Source organism: Malurus melanocephalus, unplaced genomic scaffold, assembly GCF_030028575.1.
Source record: "Malurus melanocephalus ecotype Western Australia unplaced genomic scaffold, MMel_1.1 scaffold_211, whole genome shotgun sequence".
NCBI classification, from domain to species: domain Eukaryota; kingdom Metazoa; phylum Chordata; class Aves; order Passeriformes; family Maluridae; genus Malurus; species Malurus melanocephalus.
In genome coordinates this window covers 119,381-144,053 of record NW_026623443.1, presented here as the reverse complement: position 1 = coordinate 144,053, position 24,673 = coordinate 119,381, and the positions used below count along the sequence as shown (strand labels likewise).

General features: G+C 42.8%; 1 protein-coding gene across 2 annotated transcripts in view; it reads right to left on the bottom strand.

Moving 5' to 3' along the window:
- Nucleotides 1-13,562, bottom strand: part of LDLRAD3 (low density lipoprotein receptor class A domain containing 3) — a 101,293-nt gene extending 87,731 nt beyond the window's left edge. For both annotated transcript variants that reach the window (XM_057373957.1, XM_057373958.1), the window contains exon 1: nt 13,438-13,562. In XM_057373957.1, coding sequence (XP_057229940.1) covers nt 13,438-13,471 — 34 coding nt within the window. In that variant the 5' untranslated portion in view covers nt 13,472-13,562. The remainder of the gene's footprint in view (nt 1-13,437) is intronic.
- Between the last annotated feature and the right edge of the window lie 11,111 nt (nt 13,563-24,673).

Sequence of the window (24,673 nt, the reverse complement as noted above, 5' to 3'; positions counted from 1 at the left end):
TGCCATAAGCTTCAGAAGGAAGTAGATTAATGTCAGTATCTGCAACACAGTCCAGCCTTGCAGACAGTATGCCTTTCAGGAAAGGACAGCTTTCTGTGTGCAATTTGAGAAGACTAGACAGAGATAGGGTTCAGCCCTGCTGCAGGTATCTTACACGATCATATTATTCTGCTTTCCATGGCTTCAGTTTTCTATATCCATTAATGATTGCTAATGCTCTCCTGTCCCATGGGAATACTGCCAGCATCCATAATTTATTATTCCACCCTGCTCAGATGCAGAGAGAATGGGTACGTGAAGATACATACTGACCAATTGTTTGCCAAATATATAAACAGTTTTCTGAGAAATATAATGTGAACTAATAAATGTGAACTATTTAATATTAAAACCCATCCGTGTATCATATAATTATTAAGAAGGGAAAAAAACCTCAATGATCACTGAGTCCAAACATTAACCCAGCAYTGACAAGTCCACTACTAAATCACATCTCTAAGGACCGCATCTACATGGTTTTTTTAACACTTCCAAGGATKGTGATTTCACTGCTTTGCTGGGCAATCCATGCTAATGCTTGGTCACCCTTTCATGAAGAAATTGTTCCTTATTCCAAATCTAAACCTTCCCTGGAGCAACTTGAGGCCATTTCCTCTTGTCCCACTGCTTGTTACCTGTCTACCTCAGTTCACTACAATCTTGTTCATGGTAGAAAGCAGTAAGAATYTCCAATGAGCCTCCTTTTCTGCAGGTTAAACAATCACAGCTTCTTCAGCTGCTCCTCACAAGGCTTGTGCTCCACACCCTTCACCAGCTCCCACTGCCCTACTCGGGACTTATTGCACTACCTCAATGTCTTTCTTGCACTGAGGGGCCCAAAACTGAACACAGGATTTAGGGTGTGGCCTCACTAGTGCCTAGTACAGGGCGATAATCACTGCAGTGGTTCTGCTGGCCACATTATTACTGATACAGGCCAGGATGCCATTGGCCTTTCTTGGCCCTTTGGGCACTGCTGGCTCACGTTCAGCTGCTGTCAACCAACAGCCCCAAGTGCCTTTGCACAGGGCATCTTTCCAGCCACTTTTTTCCCAAGCCTGCAGTATTGCATGGGGTTGTTGTGATCCAAAGGCAGGACCCAGCACTTGGCCTTGTTGAAYTTCACACAACTGGCCTCGGYCCATCAATCCAGCCTGTCCACCTCCCTCTGCAGAGCCTTCCTGACTTCCAGCAGATCAACACTCSCATCCAGCCTGGTGTTGTCTGCAAACTCCATTTATTCCTCAACAGCAAACAGGTGAAGTCATAACCAAAAATCTTTTAGCAGGTAGGAAGCTAATGCCCAGTTCCGGGATTTCAATTAAAATACAGGTAGGACCACTCTGTAACAAATGAGCAGTCACGAGTTTGGGAAATTGCTGCTTCAACTATACCAACTACACTCCATTCACATAGTAACCCTCTAGAAATAAGTGATCCTCTAGACCTAAAAAACTTAGATTTAGATACAGAAATTAACTGCCCTCTTATTTATACTCAAAGGTGAAACAAGAACACCTGGTATAGTTCAATTTCAATACGGTTCCAACTACCCTTTACTTTGTTTAATGCCAGGGTGTGATAAGAGGGAGAAGGGAACAACTTTGGAAGTTTATTTAAAAACAGATTATGAATCTAAGTTTCAAAGTACCAAAAATTGCTCTGCCCTGGAAACCTGCAGTGACTAGCTCTTGATACAGCTGCTTATACCTAGGGTTTAATTTTGATCGTTGAGCTCATTCAAACTGTTGTCTAACGCAAACATTTACTACAACGTTTCAGTAACACATTTTTTCCAACACAACAGGCCAACACAGTCCTTCCAAACTGAAGCAAATAACACTGGAACAGTTAACTAAATCTACGCCAAGTCAGTTTTCTCACAGGAATGTGAAAAGTAGCTTGGAAGGCTTGTGTTTGCAAACACCCAACTTATTCCATCTTCATGGGCTAGACTGGCTAAGGTGCAATGAGTGTTCTGCTTCCTCAGTGTCACTGMTCCTTTGAGACATCCCATACCAGACATGCTTCCTTTCCAAAATGGTGATAACCACCAGATATTTTAGAAGTCTAAATCATGCACTCTTTACTGGGTTAAAAACTGTCTGGATAGCTGGGCCCAGTGGGGAATGGACATAAATACAGCTGGTGGCCAGTCACAACTGGTGTTTCCCAGTGTTTGGTCCTGTTTAATTCCTTTATCAATGATTTACATGAGAGGACCAAATGTCCTCTCAGCCAGTTTGCAGTGCTAAGTTGGCAGGAGTGTTGATCTGCTGGAGGGTAGGAAGGCTCTGCAGAAGAAGCTGGACAAGCTGGACTGATGGGYCAAAGCCAGTTGTGTGAGGCTCAGCAGGGTGAAGTGACAGGTCTTGAGGGAGCTGGAGTTGTTTAATCTGGAGGAAAGGAGGCTCAGAGGGACCTTTATCACTCTACAGCTGCCTTAAAGGAGGTTGTAACCAGGTAGGTGTCAGCCCCTTCTCCCAGGCCACAGTGACAGAGGACACAGCCTCAAGCAGCATCAGGGGAGGTTAAGGTGGGACATTAGGAACAATTTTTTCACTGAAAGGGCGAGCACTGGAATGTGCTGCCCAGGGAGATGGTGGAGTTATATCACCCCAGGAAGTATTCAAGAAGCCACTGAACATAGCACTTAGTGCTACAGTTCAGTTGACATGGTCATGTTCAGTCAAAGATTGGAATCGAACTTCGAAGGTGTTCCAGCCTTGATGAGTCTATGATTGTATGTGGGCTTAATTTTAACAGGATCTAATGGGCCTTATACAGGTCCCTTCAATATAAGCCCAAAGGAAGTTAACACTGATTGCTTCTTCAACTGGAAAGTTTGCTCACAATAGAGATCTGCCTAATTTTGCAACTAGTGATGAGAAAACAAATAAAGCACCAACACTTCAGGGAAAAATTAACTAAACCATGTTTAACAGGCTGAACACAGTTTCCCCATGAGACAACTCTCAAGGAACAGYAGCAGTCAGCAGGTCAGCAACTCTGGATTCAGCCTCAGTTAGGACACAAATATGCTGCCAATGATCAGCACTGTTTCTTGTATTTTCAGATTTTATTTGACTCAGCTAATTGGCCATTAAGGTCCAATGAGGTGGACATTTATCTACAGATAACACAAGGAAATTGGAAAGTAAGCAGCCTGAGGCTACCCTGAAGACTGTTAACCAAATAGCAAGGCAGAGCTCAATTAAAACAATTAATCAGAAAACCTATATAGTCCATTGGCAGATTTTCAAGGATCCCATTAGAAATTTTAAGGATATTCAATCTGATTAGACACCAAAATCTATCTCATGTAGAGRTCATTAATAAGTAAAGAGCCTTTAACTTTGAAAGCCTGAAAGTTATCAAAACTGTAGCAGGAACAGACGCTGGACCTTTCCTCTGTAACTAATATGTACAGTTTTGCAAAACAATGGCAAACACTTTCTATACATCTAGTATAATATAGTATAGTATAGTATAGTATAGTATAGTATAGTATAGTATAGTATAGTATAGTATAGTATAGTATAGTATAGTATAGTATAACTGAGGAAAAGGTACAGCTGTGCAAACCAAATCATCAAGTACCCACCAGTTTTGGGTGGATTCTGTTGATCTAAGAGATACACACTTTTATATGCTGCCTCAAAAGAGTCTACATCCAGGACCTCTGAATCAGAGGAGTACTCCATGAAATGTCTAATACCTCAGTTGTTGAAAAGAGCAGGCATTTTAATTGAAATTGCAGGACAAATAGGAAATTACGCTGCAAAACATTCTGTTCCTCATTTTATAAAAACCTGAAGAAGAAAAATGGCTCTTGTGCTCTTAACCTTAATGGACTTATAATTCAAATACGAAATAAGGTCACTGAAACTATTYTGGACTCTTTTTTTGAAAAGAAAGGTTGCAACGAAAAATGTTTCAAAAAAAATGTGATGCTGTCAGTAATCCCTATAGGGGAAAAAGTCTGTCAACACTGTACTTCAAACTTGCAACTTCGAAGCTGACACTTCTCATGGAAGATTTTCAAGGTACAACTGGTACTGCCAACTTGTATTGTTTAGAAATACTCTTAGAAATTCAACTATAAACATCCTTTTTATCTTCTAGGTACTCTGTTAATGTTCTAGACAGGCCACTTTGATCTTTGGACAGAAGTACATTCCTGATCTATACACTGCACATGGTAGCTCCATTTTCAGAGGAGATAAAAAAAAATAGGTTCCTGAAACTTAAATACTGCTTGCAGCTACAGAGGGAAATCCTCCATCTGACTGCAAAAGGGCAAATGCTKGTGGTTTGATTAAGAATTTGTAAGCTAAAACACCAGAGGGATTCACTTTTCTCTTACCTTCACACTTGCCGATATTCAAAACCATTATATTCATGAGATTGAAAATGTGTAAAAAATATAGGTAGATCTCAACTTTTAAGAAAGTGCTACCAAACACTTCTTACAGAATGTAAATCAGAATTCCAACAGGATTTGATTCAACAAAGGGCAAGTTTAACATCTGAAACCCTGGTTACATAGTAAAATAAATGATCCACTCATGTAAAAAGTTCACAGTGTTTTGCTTTTTTTTTTTTTTTTTACAGGTCTACCTGTAAGTCCATTCATGCTTTCAGTTCACTCATAATCAAGTACTGAAATTGAGCCATATGGATTGTTTTCCTCCCTCTCCACCTTCTTTTTACCTTTCAAAAATTTGTCAAAAGGAAAAAGGAGCCTTTTTTGAGTTTGAAAGACAACAATCACCACGAACACTGTTGCCCCTTGCTAGCCAATTCTAAATTATGCCTACCTAGTTTAATGACTTGTTTCTTTAAAGTGACGGAGCAGTAAGTACAATTCTTCCAGACTTCAGGATTTCACAAGCGCAGTCTGCTTTCTGCCAGACTGAGCAGACCATGATCTCAGCATCTGTACTGTGCCTTTCACGTTATCCGAACAAGCAAAGATGTTCAGATTTTACATATAAGGCCTTGAGAAGACATGTTTTTTTTTATTGTTGATCAGATCATGGAAGATTTAGTTTGGCATCTCCAAGATGACCCATCCAAAATCAGCATCAGAGCCCCAAACTCTTCTGGTGGACAGCCATTCTCTTCAAGACTAAACCATGCACATCAGGTTCCAGTTAACCATATATTCAATTTAGGAGTCCACCCAGCTGACAATTTTGGACCCAGCCACAAGAGCAACTTTTGCCAATGGCAGGAGGCTAGCTAACAAGTTAGAGGATTTATTTGCCCTTGATTGCAAAGTGTTTCCTTTGAAGGCCACACATGCTGACTCTACCAATTTATATTTTCACGAAGAACTGATGTGCTTCAGCRGGTGAAGCAACTCTACATATTTAAAATTCTAACTACTCTATGACCGCATATATTTAACAATTTAGTCACTATAGCCATTTATACATCACACCTTGCATTGTGTTGAGTAAATATTATCTGTCCTTCATAACTAATCCCTGAAAAATGAAGCATTTGCTTAAGATGCACAATTCACTTATCAACTGTACCAGAAACACAGTAAGACAAAGCCCCAATTAGTCTGCTTTAACTAAACTCCACCTTGCARACACAGCAGCAGCGAAGTCTCACATAGCCCAAAGCTGGGCCTTAAAACACAGCACAACTAAGCAATGGATAGGGAGGACAGTAAGAAGTAAAGCAAGCACAGCACCAGTGGCAGAGTGGAGCAGAGAACTGGCAATAGGCAGAGGCAAGGGAAAAATGACAATTCCTAACTGCAGGTTTGGCACAGATATAATAAGTATACATAACAGCTTCTTTTTAAGCACAGAGGCATGATGAAGAAATCCATGGCAAGCACTATGTACCAATGGGTACAGTTTCTGGTGAGGTCACGAGGCACAAAGGAAAAAAGAGAAAAGGATACTGAGAGGAGGAAGGAAGTGACACAAATCATCTATGAAAAGAAGCGTGTAAAGACTAAGTCATCAGCATGCAGCTTCAGAACAAGGGAACAAGGATGCAGGCAAAGAAAGAAGAAAGAAAGGAGTCTGAATCTGACAGGAAAGGGATTCACAATCTGAGAAATAATGGCTATTCTTAGCTGCAGAATTATAGCTAAGCTTATACAAAGAGCAGCAGAAACATTTAATAGCCCTTAACATAACTTATTCTTGCACTGGGAGAGCAGCAGCAGAACAGCAGCCTCAAAACTCAGAACCACAAGCTGAAGTACTACCTTCTGYAGCCATGTGTGAGTAATGAGAGCATTCCCCACGAAACAGCCACTACTTGGCAGGTTCAACACAGTACTGAATCATGGGTTACCTGTGCAAAGCTCCCTGGACAAGCAACAGTACTTCAAGTTGCCAAATCTTGCCCTGCAACTTGACACATACATGGATTTTCACACATATATCAGTTTGTGTGTCTCTATCATTCTTCAAATCTTCATAAACKTAAAACTCCTTTGTTTGAGGAGTCWTWAWGACTTYACGCTAACAACAAAAAGAGAGAAGAAACAGGGATACTTGATTAAAAATCATCATATCAAGAAAAATCTACTTACCCCACATCAAATCCATACCAGGCAAGGCAGAACATTTCTTAAAGGCAAAAAACAGCAGTATCTTGAGTTGCAAAAAGATATGCCTGGTATTTGTGGCATATAGCTCTTGACTAAAACTAAGGTAGCACTGACAGCATCAAAGAAAGATGAGAAGAGAGCTAGTGTCCAAAACAAAAAAAATGTTTAAACAGGTAAAAGGAGAGTGAATACAGTTAGGAAAGAATTGTATCTTGCCCAAAGTCATAGTGCTGATCAGTAACACAATCTGGAGTAGATCCTGCAGCACTAAAACCCTGAACAGCTTTGCCCARAAGAATACAAGTCTTCAGTTGATACATATGGCTGGCAACTGTGTTCTGTCTGGAGCTATAAGCATCATCTGACTCATTAACAATTGAAGTGATAAATTCATCCAAAATATATAAAGCAAGAGAAACTACTCCAAGGAATGAAGGAATCTAACCACGAAGTGATAGTTAGTAGCCAGAATTCAGATCTTAATTTTTAATGGAACCACAACCTACTTGCTACTTSCATTTTATCAAAAATGGAGATAAATCCTTACAGGAAAATGTTACTAAAACTGAATTTCTCATGCAACAAACCCAACAGTTTCAAAATAGACTAACATAGGCWTCCTCCTCTGACATAACTAATTTCCATCCAAAATCAATTCAATAAGAGAACCCTGAACCAGGAATCTCCCCCATCACATTCCCTAGGAGYCATGTGGCATGTGTCTAAGCAGATGAAAGATAACTACACAACACCAGAGACCCATAGCAAGGYGTGGCACTGAGGGCTTTTTCCTTTYATWYAGAAGCAAAAAAMTAATCAGAATCCCTGCTAAAGAACAAAAATAGCACTAAAACCTGAAAAATTTTATTTTTGCCTTCATTGAAACAAACTAGTTAATAACACAATTACAATTATACTTTTACTACAATTATATTCAATTTATAGACTTCCCGGTCTTTAATAGATTAAGCCTCAAAGGCTGCTTGAGAGACACTGAAGCCATTTCAAAATGGAAATCTTGGCTAAGAGGGCTTGCATAAAGACCTTCCCAGAGCTGCTACAAGTTCCTTAGCTCCCGATCCTTACTGATCCCACATTTTAGCAGTTTCACAGCCACATCACCTCCCATTCATTACCTCAGCTCCCTGCTCACATGTAACACACTGTGACAGAGTAACTTACTCAACCATTTACACATTCACAAAGAGCAGCTTTGCTTGGTATGTTTTAATTGTGACAAGTTCACAGCTGTCCGTCCCATGGCTGGAAGAAGGCTTAAGGAACACAGAGGAAAAAGTTATCACCGCCACCCCACTCCCACAAAACTGCTTCCATTTTCATTTTGCTCMTCTGGGCCCTTTTGATTATCCACCCACATGATTCCCCATTCCTTCAACATATTTCTACACTAACAGGACCTACTTATTACTTTTCTCAAACTTCCGTGAAGGATGGATTTCTGTAAGCTGCAACTAAATTATGTGATTCTACAAGCTCCTTTGCAACCAGGAAGTGGGTAAGTGGCTATAAGCATAAGCAGGTGAGAAAAAGAACAAGCAGATACCCATGGCTCCATTTAGAAATCTCATTGCCTCAACATTTCCATTAATTAAAATACACCAAGCCAACYGTATTACACCACCTTCTCCCCTAAAAGGATTTTTCTGTCCTGGTAGACAACACAGCACGCAATGTGAGGTTGACCTAAAATGCCTTTTAGTCTGACATTTTCATTAGTGCAAGAGGCTGAATGAAAGAAACTGAACACCTGATCAAATTACTGCAGCTCACAAGATTCTGATGTCAAATAAGCAAGCATCTGGACACACACTCAGTCCACACAAATGCAAAATGCCAATGATCATATAAATCAGAAGTTTCACTATCAGAGATAACTAATTTAAATAAATGTTTTCTGCCAATGTTTTTTGTTTTTCTTAAGCTACTTAACTTTTAATCTTTGTTGTTGGGGTTGAGTTTTTTAATATGTATGACTACTCCTCAAAAATTCTATAGCAGTCAGTRAGTGTATGATAAACTGATTATCCTAATGGCTGACTATACAATTACCTCCAGCCATGATCTATTTACACTTCAGGCAAAGGGCAGTCTGTCATTCAATGTTTCACTTGAGRGCTACCTTAAAACACATAATTAAAAACATTTTCACTTGAAATGTTCCATTCTGTATCTTAGCATAGCCCATTATGAGATCCTGCCAAAGCAGAAGAGTTGTGTTTTAATACCTGAAAAGACAAAAACGCCAAAACCCTACTACTGAGTTTCTCCTTCCTCATCTTCAAAACCTGCCAGCTGATAATGAAGCTGTTTTCAAATTCTGAAAATGCCAGTTGCAATAGTTACCACAGAGTGCCTTGTACCAAAAGTAGAATACCCACAGCTCCAGTCTGCAGCAGGTAGGACAACTGAACAGCCTACAAGCCTTTCTAGCAATTCATAGAAGTCATCAGCTTCCACAACAGACAAGACACTGAAATGGAAAGCACTCRTACCAACACAGCAGAACTCATGCTGCAGATTTTTCAGGCCTACTCCATTATTGCATTTCTGCTCACATGGACAGAGAGAGTAACCACAGAACAGGATATATCACAGACACTACTCTGGTAAAATGTACCAGTTTGGAAAAACAAATGAAAATTTAAAAAAAAACAAAAAACCACAAACAAAAACCAAAACAAATTATTTCTCCAGGTGACAAATTTTCATTATGCCTTCTCATACTGCTCTGAAACGCAGAGATGCTTCAACCTCTGCTCAATTCATCACTGCCACCTAACAAATCAACATGTCCCTGTTACAGTCTACCAGATTTACAACAAAGGGAGCCATTTTATTCCTCACTCAGTAGATAATCTGCATACAAACGAAAGCAGGACACAGGTTCTGGTTGTCACAACAAGAATATTATAGTACCACCAGGAAACTTTTTCCTCTGGAGAGGCATGGAGCTTGCTGGTCTCAGGGTATCAGGYACTACAAACTGGCTGCATGTTTTTAACAATTTATTTCACATTTGTATGAAAGGTGCATTTTYACTACCTACTTTTTTATAACAACCTCCACTTCCTAACACAACATATGACTGCAACATTGCAGTCACACTTCCACCCTCTCAACTTGGCAACTGAGGACTCTTTGCAGCAATTATCCCAAGTGAGACAGGATAGCAGGAAGCTCCTTGGCCCTGAAATTCCCCATATCCAGCAAGCAACAGGAACCCGTGTAAGTCTTGCCAAGGACACATCCCCCCCAAATTATCCACTGCTTCTTTCAGTTCCTGCTCAAAAAATGTACTTGCAAGRCTAAAGTCTGGCAACAGCCTCAAACATGAAATGTCCAACAACCAGGAACTGACAAGACAACTTGACTGTGGGTGCCGGCTCCTGCAAGAAATGCCATTCTCCTCAGAATGGCTGTGGAGTTTTGCATTAAAGTGACTACTCCTGGCTGCTCTCATCATGACCACAGGCAGACTTACATCTTCAGCAAATATCCAGTGTTTGTTGTTTATTACTGTCTCRAGTTGGAAGTTTCTTGACCGGCCAATTACAGGAATCCTTGTCCATCTCTTCCACAATGATGTGCTGCCCACACCCACAGCTGGCTTATGTACCAAGAGAGACAAACACTGATTATGAAGCACTAGACTCAGTTTAAGATTTTTTAAGRGGACTGCCTGAAAAATATAAAACAGTCCTACTAAATGCACAGTACAGACGTGAGTCTYTAAGTACGTTCTCTCTCTGCTTATCCAATAGTAGAGACCACTACTCAGCAGTGGCGATTTATGTAAGGTTTTCAGCAAAGAAATTCTACTCTTAGAAACTCCTCTTGAATGTACAAATGAAGGCCCATGTAAGGAAATTATGGCTATTTCCTTAATACCATGTGGAAGTTTTAAGTTAGCAGATATTACATAATGCAGCCTGCCTGGGGATGATACTCAAGAAATTCCAGCTGTGCACTACATTTTGATTCTCCAGTCAGTTGAAGACTRACATTTTAAAACCCACTTCAGTTAAAACAAGAAGATCTACAATTGCAGAAAAAACTTTTCTGTTCACTTTGCAATCATACTTTTAAAAGCAGTTTATTTACCTCAGTGTTTGTCACTSCTGCCATAAATTCTTTCCTTAATGGATGAGATACAGGTTGAAGAAAAAAACACACAAATCTATGCTCAAAACATATTCAGTAGATGCAGGTTTCCTTGAATTAAAAAGAAAAAATGTCTTGAATACACAGTACAGTGGCAGTCAGGATTACAGAACACATTTTTCTGTYAGGGACTGTTTACATTTTATTGGTTTTTCAGCTATAGTGTACTTGCAATTCTATGAAACMATCCTTTCCAAAACTCACTGTAACTGTGTAGATCAGCTTGCATTACTTCATACAAGCAGTAGAAGAAGATAAACATAGATGTCTGTTTGCAACTAACAGACCTTCTTCTATATTAACTTAACCCGATAATGTTGTTAAAGTCTGAGCTGGAAACAGGAATCCTTGCACGACCTAACCAACATCCAGGAACTCCTGCACTGACACTGAGCCAAAGTAAAGTGCTGGAAATTGGGTCACACTRTGACATGTCCAGGGCAGCAGGAGAGGATCGGAGCAGAGCCTGACCTGCTTATACTGGCAAGAGCATGAGAGATGAAAGAAACTGGGTGTGCATGGTGTGTGCACTGCCCGARAGCTTGACGAGACTTGAAATGAGGTGGGGACTAGAAAAGGAAAGCACGGTAATCAGGAAGCTCCTGTGCAGGGAACAGAGGCTAAAACTTCCCATCAATAGTCTCTTTCTGATCAATTACCAATTAGTTACCAACTGAAATTAAACCAGCCTGGTGTAAGTTCACACTTGATGTATCATAACAAGGTAAAACCTTTCCCATGCATCCAGGCTCTTTCACGATGAAAAGCACTAATTGATACAACCACCATATTATGACTAAAGATGCAAAGAAAAGATCAGCTTTGCATTGCAAATATTCACTGCCAATCCAAGTCAACAGTTACTTCTGCATGCTAGCAGAACAACAGTTTAGACACAGACACTATATGCTGTTTATCTTCTGCTAACTGAAATTCATCCCTAGGGTTTCAAGGTTTCCCATCTGTACCCAAAAAAAGGTTCAATAGGAAAAGAAGTGTTTTCAGCAGCTACCAGAAGTAAAATTCAAAACAGAGTGAAGGCCAGGCAGAAACAAACTAATGCTCCCTGTGGGAAGCTTGCAGGGGTGCCAAAATATACAGAGGAAGCAACATCTAAAAAACAAATCCCCAAAGACCCCCTACTTTATTTTCCARAAGAAAAACAGAACACACAAGAAAAAAGTTTCAGAAAGTTCTTTGAATCTGCCCCAAAGTAAGCCAGAGCCTCTGGTTAAGTAACTTCAAGAATGTTGTGCAAGAATGGTAGTCAGCAGTTGAAAAGCTGAAGTACCAACTTCCACACAAGAAACAGGTCTTGGTCACCGCCTCCAAGCCAAGGTGGAGCAGGAATACGCAGTGTGGGTGGCTGGGAAAACTTCAGATGTAAAGATCAGTATCTTGTAGATGGGAACCCTCCACGTTTATCTAAGGGTGGTATTACAAGCAAATATATTCAACACATRGAAACATATAACTTGCAGTGAATAATTAGATGAAATTTTGGCAGTTGTAAAATGGAAATTAGCAAGGAAGAAGGCAACACAATCCAGACAAACAAACCTGAGCTTTGTCTGTAGCTTTCCAAAAAAGGAACTGCAGCAATAGTTTTGCAAAGACACCTAAACCTCCATAAGACTTATCTTATGCATGTCAAAGTCTGCAGTTGTGTGATTTCAAAACAGTGTAACTCTTCTCCTTCCTACCCGTCTACACCAAGCTCGAAACTYATCATCGAAGCCGTGAAACTTACCAGCTCTTCATGACAACAAATACTCTTAAAAGAGTAGAAAAGAAAATAATATGAGCTTGATAATCTGAGTTTTACACACTGCGTGTCATCACTTCATCGCCAAGGCGTGATTCGGAAACAGACACAGCAGCATGCAGTCGGGCTACTTACACTGTCTGGAAAAGCGCCCGCTAAGATCATGTTGCAGAAATAATTCACACCTGCAGCAAAGCTGCACAAAACATCATCAGTTCGCCGACTTTGACAGGCATTATACCGACCGTGGCAGGGGGAAAGAGTTTCTATCTAGATGAATTGGAATAAGAAGTATGAAATCCCCTTTCCGCACCCCAAGWAAAGGCAGGCAGAGCCGAGCGCTCCGCTGGGCCGTACCCCGCCGCGGGCCCACCGGCGGAGGGTCGCCTGCACCGCCACGGCCTCCCTCGCCCCGAGGCGGCCTCGCCAAGGAGAAGGGGGCCCGCCCCGGGATGTACCAGCGGAGCCGCGGCCCCTTCGGCCCGGCGGGGACTTCGACGCCGCTTTCGGCCCAAGGGAGCCCGACCCCAAGGCCGAGCCGGCCCCGCTGCCCGCTGCAGGCGCCTCGCCCCACGCCGGCCCCGCTCACCCCCGCGGGGGCCGGGACCACCCCGAGCACGCCCCGAGGGGCGGAGGGGCCGAGCCGCACACGCCGCGCCCCCGCCGTGGGCATCCCGGCCCGGCCCGCCCGCGGAGGGGAGAATGGCGAGAGCAGCCCGGCGAGGGGCGGCCGGCGGCGCCCCCGGCCCGCCAGAGCCGCCCAGGGAGGCGGGGGTGGCGGAGAGGCCCCGGCGCCCTCCCCCGCCGAGCGGAGCCGCCCCCTCGCTCCCGGGCAGCGCTCCGGGGCACCGCCCCCGCCCGCACTCACCCGCCGAGCCCAGCAACAGCCACAGCAGCCACATGGCCCCGCGCCGGCCGCCCCGCAAACTTCGGGGCTGCTCCGCCAGTCCGGCCCGACGGAGCCTGCGGCGGGGAGCGGCGGGGAGCGGCGGGGCGGGGGCCGGCCGGGGGAGGGCCCGGGGGCGGTGCTGACACCGCCCCGCCCCGCTGGGCCGCCGTGCCCACCCGCGCCTGCCGCCGCCTCGTCTTCCTTGGCTCTGCTCGCCATCAGACACCTCTGGACAGTTTTGGGGACCGGGTTGCGGTGGCATTAGCGTGTCGTACAACAGACTCTCCTCTTGCCGTGCAGTGGTGGGCAGGAGCSCTTTAGGGACACTTACAGGGAAGAGTTTGGGTCAGAGCTGCACCCCTGCGGACACGCCGTGTCCTCACGAGGGGCATAAATGCTCACTCCACCCCTTCTGCACCGACAAAGGGGTATATTGCTCTCAAAAGCCTCCCATTATATCTTCTGATACACGTTCATTCCATAAGTAGAAGACAAGAGATATTTCCATTGCTAGTCAGTCAGAATCAACTAGATTGGAAAAGACCTCTGAGATCATCAAGTGTAACCTAGGACCAAACACCACCTTGTCAAMTAGACCAGGGCACTGAGTGCCATGTCCAGTCTTTCCTTAAACACCTCGACAATGACTCCACTACCTCCCTGGGCAGTGCATTCCAGTGTCAAATCACTCTGTGAAGAAATTCACCCAAATATCCAACCTAACCCTCCCCTGGCTCAGTTTAARACCATGTCCTCTCATCCTGTCACTAGCTGCCTGGGAGAAAAGGCCAACCACCACCTGCTTACAGCTTCCTTTCAGGCAGTTGYAGAGAGTGGTAAGTTCTCCCCTGAGTCTCCTTTTCGCCAGGGTAAACAATCCCAGCTCTCTCAGTCRCTCCTCATAGGACATGTGCCCCAGACCCTTCACAAGCTTTGTTGCCCTTCTGTGGACACACTCCAGCACCTCAATGTTGYTCTTGAACTGAGAGACCCGGAACTGGAYACAGTACTCAAAGYRGGGTTTCACCAGTGCCCAGTACAGGGAGAAGAGCCAAGTGCAAAKGGAAATCAGAGCCATCCTGTGGGGCTTACTAYCCTAGTAAAGCTCTGAAACCCAGCATTTGGGAAACTTACATTGTGTTTTCAATTTAGGAGCCCAATCCTGATCCAACTTGGCTTCAATGGGAGCAGGAGTGAGCCTTGTTTTAAGGAATAACATTTTTCAGTATATGATGACCAGGAAGAAACGCACATTACTGTGCCATTCTGTCTTCATGCAAAAATCATGGTCGGTTCATTAAGTGGTAMCTTTTGGTTGTAAAGTATTCCCCTGTGTGTGTGTCAACTACATAAGTAGATCTGCATGTGCATAGAATAAAGTTTAACTCTCTAGAAAGCTTGCAGCATGTATTTAAAAGCTGAAGAGGAAGGTTTAGTGCAGAAGGTATTTTAGCTAAGAATTAAAGCCAGTTTATAGCAGTAAAAAGCTGCCAGATGATTTCTAAAACTGCTCAGCTAATCTGCACAATAATACTGTTTCAAGCWGAATTCTTACAATTCATGTTTAACRTACTCAGAGGAGCTTGAGGAGATTTACTGATAAGGATTCCACAGCATTTGGCAGGATGAATTAATTTTTTTATTAAAAAAAAGTCTTCTATTTTAATACTTAGATCTAGGTTCTGTTAGTTTTTCAGGGGTATCTTAACCCCTGATAGCTAATTCACACACAAAATTCAGCTTGGGAGCTAGTTTCCAGAAGGGGGTTTGAGATGGAGGAGTGGTTTCTGACTCATGGGGATGTGGCTGTAGGAATCTCCTCTGCCTGCCAGGACACCCATCCCCAGCTGCTGCCCTTCCTTCCTGGGACCCCAGTGTGACACCCCAGCATAACCATCTCACCACCTGGAGGACTCCAGCCTACTCACCCTGACTACAAGCAGCAATTGAGATTCAGAGGCAAAGCAAGGTAGATGGGAGACTCCTTATCACTTCCCAAAATGCAGGATCTTCTAGTTTGCTGAGAGATTAAGTGGGAAGCTCTCATTCTCTAAAAGCATTTAGTACACCTCAGTTTCTTAACCAGCACAGAATAGAGGSTCCAGTGTGATTCCTCTTTACCTTTTGGGTGTTGGGTTACGTGATTAAAAGYGTAATCCCAAAGATGCCAGGAGAACAAAGACAGGCAGAGAAACTTCAGTAACCTCATYAGGGAAAATGGACCAACACTGGCTGCTCCTAAGCACTTCAGAGAAAGCTGATTAAACCTTGTTACCTGGTGTGAAGTCTGCCAAGAAACTATCTCCCAGATGCCTTGCAAACTAAAGGTGATTATTGCCTATGGTGTAGGATGCATGAAAGGATGCAATGGTAACAGCATTTTGGGAACCTGTGAGACTTACCGTAAGGGAGAAAGAAAGAAATCCTTGAGGTGGATTGAGGAGGAAAAAACATGGGAAAATAAGGAAAAAGGATGAAAGGGGCTGGCCAGATCTAGCTGTGTCCTGTGTTTGACCACCACAGCCTATCCTATATTCTAATTAAATCCTGTTTTTAGCTATCTTACGTGTAGGTGCACTATCACTTTTGAGGGGATTTGTGTGAACACCATTGAACTTCAAACAAGATTAGCCAACAAACAAGTGGTCTGTGTGACCAAATGGGACCACAGGCCTCAGGTCACTCTGATTCTTTTTATTCTCTTTATTCTCACATGAACTGCCTTCATATCACCAGGGGTGATTTCTGGGTTTGTCCCTCAAAGCAAGTGTGATCCAGTTTTGTTGCAGACTTTTTGTGGCCTCAAGCAAGTCACTCTTGTTAACGCATGCTTTGACTCTTCATGAAACTACCAGCCATCTACACCACAAGGATAAAGAACAAATAAATCTTTTCAGGTTAYTCAGAATGTGTCTAGATTCTGAATGGCTACCAGTAATGCAAGGTACCAGCCTATAATCAGGACAAAAAAGGAAGATACTCTGAAAAAGAGATTAGCTTCATAATAAATTGTGCTGGAGTAATGACAAGATGTCAAAAGTATCTGTTACAAGAAAGCTACRTATTTTAGCTTTGTGCACTGTGGTTAAAGATGAAAATGGAAAATTTTCTTCAGAGACAAGGTTATCTCAGAAGACTTAYTTGTATTCCTACAAGATCACAGAATTACAGAACCACAGAATKGGTAAGGTTTGAAAGTACAACTGGTGGGATTATCTGGTCCAAATTCCCTGCTCATGTAGGATTTCCCAGAACACATTACTCAGGGTTGTGTGCAGATAGCTTTTGGATATCTGCAGTGAAAAGACTCCAGAAYGTCTCTGGGAAATCTGTTCCAGTACTCAGACACCCACGCAGTAAAGTTCTTCCACATATTCAGGTAGAACTTGCAGTGCATTAGATTCTGCCTGTTGCCTCTCATCCCAATGCTTGGAGCCAGCAAGGAGATCCTGGCTCCATTGTCGTGGCAACCCCCTTCAGATATGTAAGTACAGATACAYTGATGAAATCCCCTCTCAGCCTTCTCATCTCCAGGCTGAACAGAMCCAGTTCYCTCTTCCAGTCCTTGTAAGAGAGATGCTCCAATCCCCTGATTGTCCCTGTAGCCCTCCATTGGACCCGCTCCAGGAGTTCCATGTCTCTTGTACTGTGGGRCCCAGACTGGACACASTGCTCCAGATGTGGCAGCAGAGTATGAAATKKTTCCTTTTTAGGTGTTTGCCACCAMGTGTAGGCCATGGAGTGTCTTCAAYTCACATTGGCAGACCTGCCAGCTCTTATCTGGGGGGACAAATGATTATTCCAAAGTATATTGCAGAGGATCTGCATCCCCAAGAGAACCTGAACTCTCTAGGAAGTACCAATGCTCTGCATGTTGTAAGCTGAAGCTCAAATTTTTAATTTGTTGTTTCTAGTCAGTTCAGTATTCAACCCATATTTAATGTCACAATCATTCTTGCAAGCTAGAAGTTGATTTTTTAGGGAGTTCACATTSGTTTGAGGAAAAAGAGCAAAATACAAGGTCTCCAGGTACAATCTAAATTTGCTGACTTCAACCCGTAAATGGTACTCTGAAAAATATTAATACTAGTAATTTATATGTGTCATGCCCAGTGATGAGATTGATAATTATGAAAAGTCAGTACTGTTGTAATTAAGGATAAAAATTYGTAATAATAAATTGCAATATTTTGTATGTGTCTGAACTGCCACTTAGCAAGCCGGGGAGTTTGGAGCTGTGCTTAGCAACAGCTTTTTGAAGGATTTGATACAATAATAATCAAATTCTTAACATACAGCAAAATGACAAATGTAGATCCAAATACATTTATAAACTGGTCATCAACATTAATATCTATCTAGTTAAACAGGTATATTAGCATATCAGCCTATGTCTATCTCTCCATTAGAATTCATCWTCATTATGACTTTGTAATGTTTTGATCTTTAGCTCTTCTGACTGTTGAAGCAATATTCTCTGAGTTGGAGATCAGTTCTTAAAGGAGGAGACATAACAAGCATTTAGATTCCCTCAAATCCCTCATTTGCTTCTCTTGTCTTAATATAGGATGGGTTATTAACTGTGTGCATTGATGTGGTCCTCATCACTATGCCAGTTTAAAACATAAGGATCAAATCAAGAGCAAGGGACAGATCTCAGACATGGGCAATTACATTGGCAGACCTCTCAAAAAAGGCAAATTGAACTAGGCTGGAGCTCAAAGAGTGAGTGAGACAAGCATCTCCTGTCSCCTGCATACCAAGGGCTCCAGAGCCTGCAGTGACAGGAACCCCCTGGGCAAACTCGTGCTTGACTCATCCTCAAACTCCCTTGAGCTCCAGTGTTCCAGACCTGGATCAGGATCCACCCAGCTTCTGTGGCCTGCCTCTGTGCTCCCAGGAGCACACTCCTCACAGCTTCCTCGGGCATGCAAATGGTTAATTCTAGGACTGCTCTCTAGAGATGTGAGCTACTCCATACTTTGTGTGCAACAAAGGGGTTTAATGAGCCTCTAGAAARATTGTGTTAGCATGGACCAAATCTGGGATGTTCTGTCAGTACGAATGAGGCTATCTTAACTGAAACCTTCTTCCTCCTCTCCTKCCAGGCTCTGGCCTCAGGTCTACAACAGCCACTGGCTTTTCTGCCCTAGTGCTATGGAAAGGAAGCTTTCCTGAAGCTTTGGCCCATTCATTTTCATTTCTTTCTTCATCCAGTCTGCAAAGGGCCCTCTGCTAGGCAGCTCCCCTTTGGCCTAAGCTGCAGTTCTARCAACACTCCCTGTTCTGGACTCAGAAACCAGATATGGAAAGTCTTGTGAGGTCAATTTATCCATAACCTGGGCAATGTAGGACTGATAGTGCAACAGGATGCTTTTTGCTGAGCTCTTCCATACTGCCAAAGCCAAGGTAGGAGGCTGGAATGCCTCAGCATTTCCTGACAGCAGGGCAAGGGRCTTTAGCTCAGGGCTCTGCCTACCATGATGGCAACTTGGGAGCGTTACTGAGTGATGTCCCTGTGTTCCCTGATAACACAAAAGGTACAGGATCCCACCCCTAATTTTTATCACTCAGGTGGCACACAGCTGTTTTTCCTCATCCTCATTTTACTCTGAGCTATGCTGCATTTCAGCTGGATCATTTTCAGAACAGTTTTGCCTCTTCCAGCCACCCACACACACACCACTACATACTTGCTAGCTCCAGTCTGTCTACACTATTCCACATCCCTTGCTCARGCCAAATAAATTCCCAGTTCCAACTACTCTGATACAAAGTACAAAGCTCAAAATCAGGAATGCTGGTGGAAAGTTCTGATACCTGTTTTACCTTTTAATCCTACTCTTTAGAATGACAGGGGGCTACACAAGCAAAATCAATTGCAAAATAAAAATGCTTTCCAAAAAATTGCATCCTTTCTATTTTACCTGTCGTGCTGATTTTGGATGAGGTGGAGGTATTTTCTCCACAGTGGCTTGCATGGGGCTGTGTTTTGGATTTGTGCTGAAARCATTGATAATAGAKAGATGYTTTTGCTATTGCTGAGCAGTGCTTGCACAGTGTCAAGGCCTTTTCTACTTATTGTATTGCCCCACCAGCAAGTTGGCTGAGGTTGCACAGCTGGAACAGCTGACCCCAGCTGACACAGGGTAGCCCAGACCATATGACATCATGCTGAGCATAAAAAGCTGGGGAAGATGGAARAGGGACATTCAGAGTGATGGCATTTGTCTTCTCAAGTCACCATTATGTGTAAGGGGGCCTTGCTCTCCTGGGGATGACTGAACTCCTGCCTGCTCATGGGAAGCGGTGAAAAAAGGCCGTGTTTTGCTTTGCTTGTGTGCACGGCTTTTGCTTTCCCTGTTAAACTGTCTTTATCTCAACCCATGAGTTTTCCCACTTTTAGTCTTCCAATTCTTTCCCCCATCCCAATGGAGGGGAAGGAGTAAGCAGCTGTGAGGCTTGGCTGCTGTCTGTGGTTAAAGCAAGACATCTATTTATAAATGTAGAAGTCAATTAGGAAGTTCTATAGCTACAAAGCCAGACAGAGTTCTTGTTTACAAGCTCTTCACCCCCCACCTCTCACCCACTCAGGTCACAGTTTTATTATACTTGATCTTCTGAGTACTTGTGTTTTCTGGAGGGACTCATTAAAAATCCATTGTTTGAGGGGAAAACGGGTGTTTTTAATTCAAAATGTAATTTTGTTTCTTTCATGTGAGTTTTATTCATTACCTAACATGTCAATATTTTCGGCCAATGATTTTGATCTAAGTAATCATAGACAGCATGTAGAACAGCAAGATGATTATGTCTTTCCCAAATCTTCCAATCACCTCTTGGACAATTAGCATATCAATATTTTCCRCTGAGGTAATGGGCAGTGTGTGAAATTTCCAGGCTGCTTCCAGAATCTAAAGTAGATGAAGACAGGCAAACASAGGGGATTATTTGGCAGTAAAGTAGGTAATCAATAAATGAATGCCTGGATCAATATATATTCCCTAGAAGGACCACAGCAATTTAGCTGCAGCTGTCTCTTAAAGAGGTACTAAATTTGCAGCAAAATGACCTAAAACTATATTATGCATACAAATCCCCCACTAAAGTAAAATGTTATGCCTCTCGTGGTGTCTATGTCACCTGAAGGTCTGAAAGTTTAACTCCTGCCTCTAGTTTAATGCCTGTTTTAAAAGAGACCGCCTCTCTTTTGCTCCAGGTCATGAAAAAATCACATGAAAGCCGCCTTTTAAGTATATGTGTGGGAATCTATTTCTAAATATTTTCACAAAGTATTTGGTGCTATCTCACACAGATGCCTTTGTATACARGGTAGAGGAAATGTAACCAGAAGCAGGAGGTAATTAAAAACACAAGGTGGGAGGCAATGAAGTAGCCAGGATCCTAAAAACTTCATAGGAAAATAAGCCCTAAGCTAAAACTGAATTTTCCAAGTGCCAGATCCTAAATTAATTCTTTTGGAATTGAACCCTGAGGTTCTTAATCAGACTGCTTTAAAATGGTCTTCGCCACAAAATTACTTTGTGATTAGGTAAGAGGTGAAGGAGTGAGCGCATCTTATCTCTTCTAAGCTCCCCTGAAATACAAGGCAAGAAGATGCCTTAAGAAGATAACCTACATGGTGTTTGCAGTTTCTAACCAGGAACCTGGCTGGTATCTGAAAAACTGTGAATTAAGTAATTTTGTGTTCGCTATCAAGGGTACATAGAATGTTGGGGTTTTTTTGTTGTTGTTGTTATTGTTGGTTTGTTTTTTTTTTTTTGTTGGTTTGGTTTTTTTTGTTGTTGTTTTTTTTTTGTTTGTTTGTTTTTTTTTACATTCAAATATGTGTTTAAAATGTTATGGTTTTAAATGATAATCTGGAATTTGGAGTTTGTCCAAAGTTCGGTCTTTTCAATGGTTGGTGTTCCTCAAGCTCTTCATGGATAAAGTTCTCTTAAGCACATTCTAGGCGTCATCTGGCTTTTTAAAGTCTGCTTCAGGATGAGCTAAATCCCTAGAAATGCCTATTTCTCTCAATTAAATGTGAAAGAGGCCCACCATGTCTGGCTCCAGTAGAAACAACTGCACTGGAAATGTCTGGAGCTTTTATAGGTGCAGAGCCAACACCCTGTGAGCTGCAGCCCTCCTGGGCCAAGAGGGGGTGCTTAAACTGGGGGCCAGATTCTTCTCCCACCCCTGATGTACAACCATCAGTAGTGAGTCCAGCAAGAAGTTTGCACCCTGGGAAGCACAGGAGGCTCACTAGAAATTTRTGACCCACACAGGAAATTGTCCAGGTTTCTATAATTTTCTGAAAGATGAAAAACTCACTGGTTATTGCAAGAACCACTTAATGAAATAAAATTTTGGGTGTATTGCAATAAAGGGAAAACTTCAATATCTGCAGTGTTTTTAGTGTGGTGGCTCTAGCAGCCCTGGTTTGAGGAAGGCACATCTTCCATTTCCTCACCACAGCTTCTGAACACTTGGATGCTTCTTAACTGAGAAATGTGTTGGCAAAATTATGTTTAATATATAAGATTTCAGCACAAACTTGCATGACCTGRGGTCAGACACAGGGGCAAGGAAAGATGCATCTCTRTTTCCTAGGGAGGAACCTTGAGAGRAAGAGGAGCAACAACCRAATSAATGTGTCYGACCAGCTCAGTTGTYGCAGCTTGACTGCACACAGAATAGACACAGGTATGGTATGGATTCAGACAAGTGKTGTGGTTTAACCTCAGCCAGCAGCTCTGCCMCATGCAGCCAYTCATTCACTCTCCCCTGGTGGGATGGGGGAGAGAATCAGAAAGGTAAAAGTGAGAAATTTTGTGGGTTTAGATAGRGACAATTCAATATGTAAAGCAAAACCATGCACACAGGCAAAKCAAAACAAGGAGTTGCTTCATCACTGCTCATGGGCAGGTGTTGAACTATCCCCAGGAAAGCAGGACTCTGTCACGCACARCAGTGACTTGGGAAGATAAACACCATCACTCCAAATGCACCCCCTCCTTGTACTTCCCCAGCTTTATATGCTGAGTGTGATGTCACATGGTCTGGAACATCCCTGCGGTCAGCTGGGGTCAGCTGTCCTGGCTGTGTCCCCTCACAGCTTCTTGTGCACCCCCAGAGTCCTCACTGCTGGGGTGAGATGAGAGGCAAAAAAGACCTTTGGCTCCCTGGAAACACTGCTCAGCAGAAAGGAAAACATCCCTGTGTTGTCAACACTGTTTCCACCACAAATCCAAACATAGCCCCATGCCAGTTACTCTGAAGAAAATTAACTCTATCCCAGCCAAACCCGGGACAATAAGGAGTATGATTCTATATTTTTTATTATTGATTGTTTGTTTGTTTGTGACCAGTGCAGGGTGTTGGATGAGAATAAGACCCCAAGTTGTAATGGGGAGTTGCTCTTATTTTACACAAGAGAGCAATGGCATATTGAAACACTCACTTTGATGGTTTCCCTTGTCTGCAGGGAGTGCTCAGTAAAAGCTTTCTGCTACGTCTGGATCGACATAACTGGGATTGTTGGTCCCACATGAATTGAGCCAGGAAGTACAGCAGCACAGAGATGGTCCAGATAGGAAAACAAATGTCAGTGACAGACAAGATCTAATTTCAGCATTAGGCTAATGATGTGACTGATGCTGAGCCAGTAGGAAATTATTATGGCCTAGATTAGATTACGCATGCAATGTCAGAAGAGCCTTTCTCTATCCCTGCATGCATCCCTGCCCTTCCCCAGAATTCTACCGAGGGTAATCAGCCCCTTGCCTCTCTTCCATCACACTCTTGTTAATAYAGGTAGGTTAGAAAGCTGTATAAGCAATTACAAGCTCCATCTTAATGTTCTATCACCCACCTTCCCTCACCCTTGCCTGAAATCTCATTAAAGAAAAAAAACCCAAGGAAAACCTGTCTGTATGGAAATCCAAAGTGACCTCTCTTATGCATCCATTGATAYTTATTTCACTTGCCAGAATCACAAAGGGTTTTTCAGGTCCAGAAGCTGCTTGCAGCATCAGCAGGACCAAGAGCAAAATAAACGATTTTGCCACAAACTGGAACAGGAATTTGAGCCCTAGCAACACCAGTCTCACCTGAAACTCTCCAGCTGGCAAATCCCACTGGCACAGCATTGGCCAACAGGACAGCCCCAGCAAAAAACAAAAAAAAAAACAAACCCTCTGCTCTTTCACTCTCCAACAAAAAGAGAATGTTTGAGTTACAGTAAAGGACAGCTTATGTTTATGAAATGTTGGTTCCAGCCTCACTGATGAGGAGAGAAGCCATCTTTTCTCTTACTCTAACTAGAGCTAACAGAGCACTGTGCAAAGCCATACATCCACTTGTGGTGACATGAAGGTCACGTCACACAGGGGGATGGAAAAGTGTCTGGTAAAGGACAGTCCCGCTGACTTCAAGAGACAATGGGCAGCCTTCATGCAAGTAAGGAAACACCACAGAATCATGATTAGAGAATCTATTTCTACTGTGTAGGCTTACCATCAACCTCAGCACAACAGTCTAGAAGAAAGGTACCATCTAACAGGAGGTGTAGGAGATGGTATAGCAGAATACAGGAGCAATTCCTGTTTCTTCATATGTGGCTGCCTAACAGGGGACATGCCAAAAGGGAAGAAACTCTGCAGAAGGTTTGGGGTTCCCCACTTCTCCAGATCTCTGTAAACCTTCTTGCTTGGACCCAGGTAAATGTGAATCGGCTCTGCTGACCCAGGTGTCTCATAGGTGTGCATYAGACTTAAATTGAGAATACAATAAAATTTTCACTGGCTTGAAATTTCATATGAAAACCAGTGCAAATCTGGATCTGAAAACAAAATGACCCAAAGTCAAACAGGTTCATTTTTCAGAAGCTGGTGCTAATGCCCTTGAAATAGCCTCATTACTGTTTGTGTTACACTTACAGTTTTGCATGAGATGTTGCACAAATCCTTAGCATAGGCTTGCCCTGCACTTAGATGGCCAGTGGGGTAATTGATTTATTTGGTAGCACYTGAGTGTTTATTTATTCAGTGTGTTGTTAGAAGCCTTTTAAGGCTGACTAGAGCACCATATGGGCATTCCTTTGGGTTAGCTTGTAAAAATTTTGTGATATACGCAGTGAGTGCTCCTCTGAACTTGCAAACATTAGCAGAAGTCAGGCTCTAGCAGAACCGTTTGAAATGCTGGTGTCTGAACT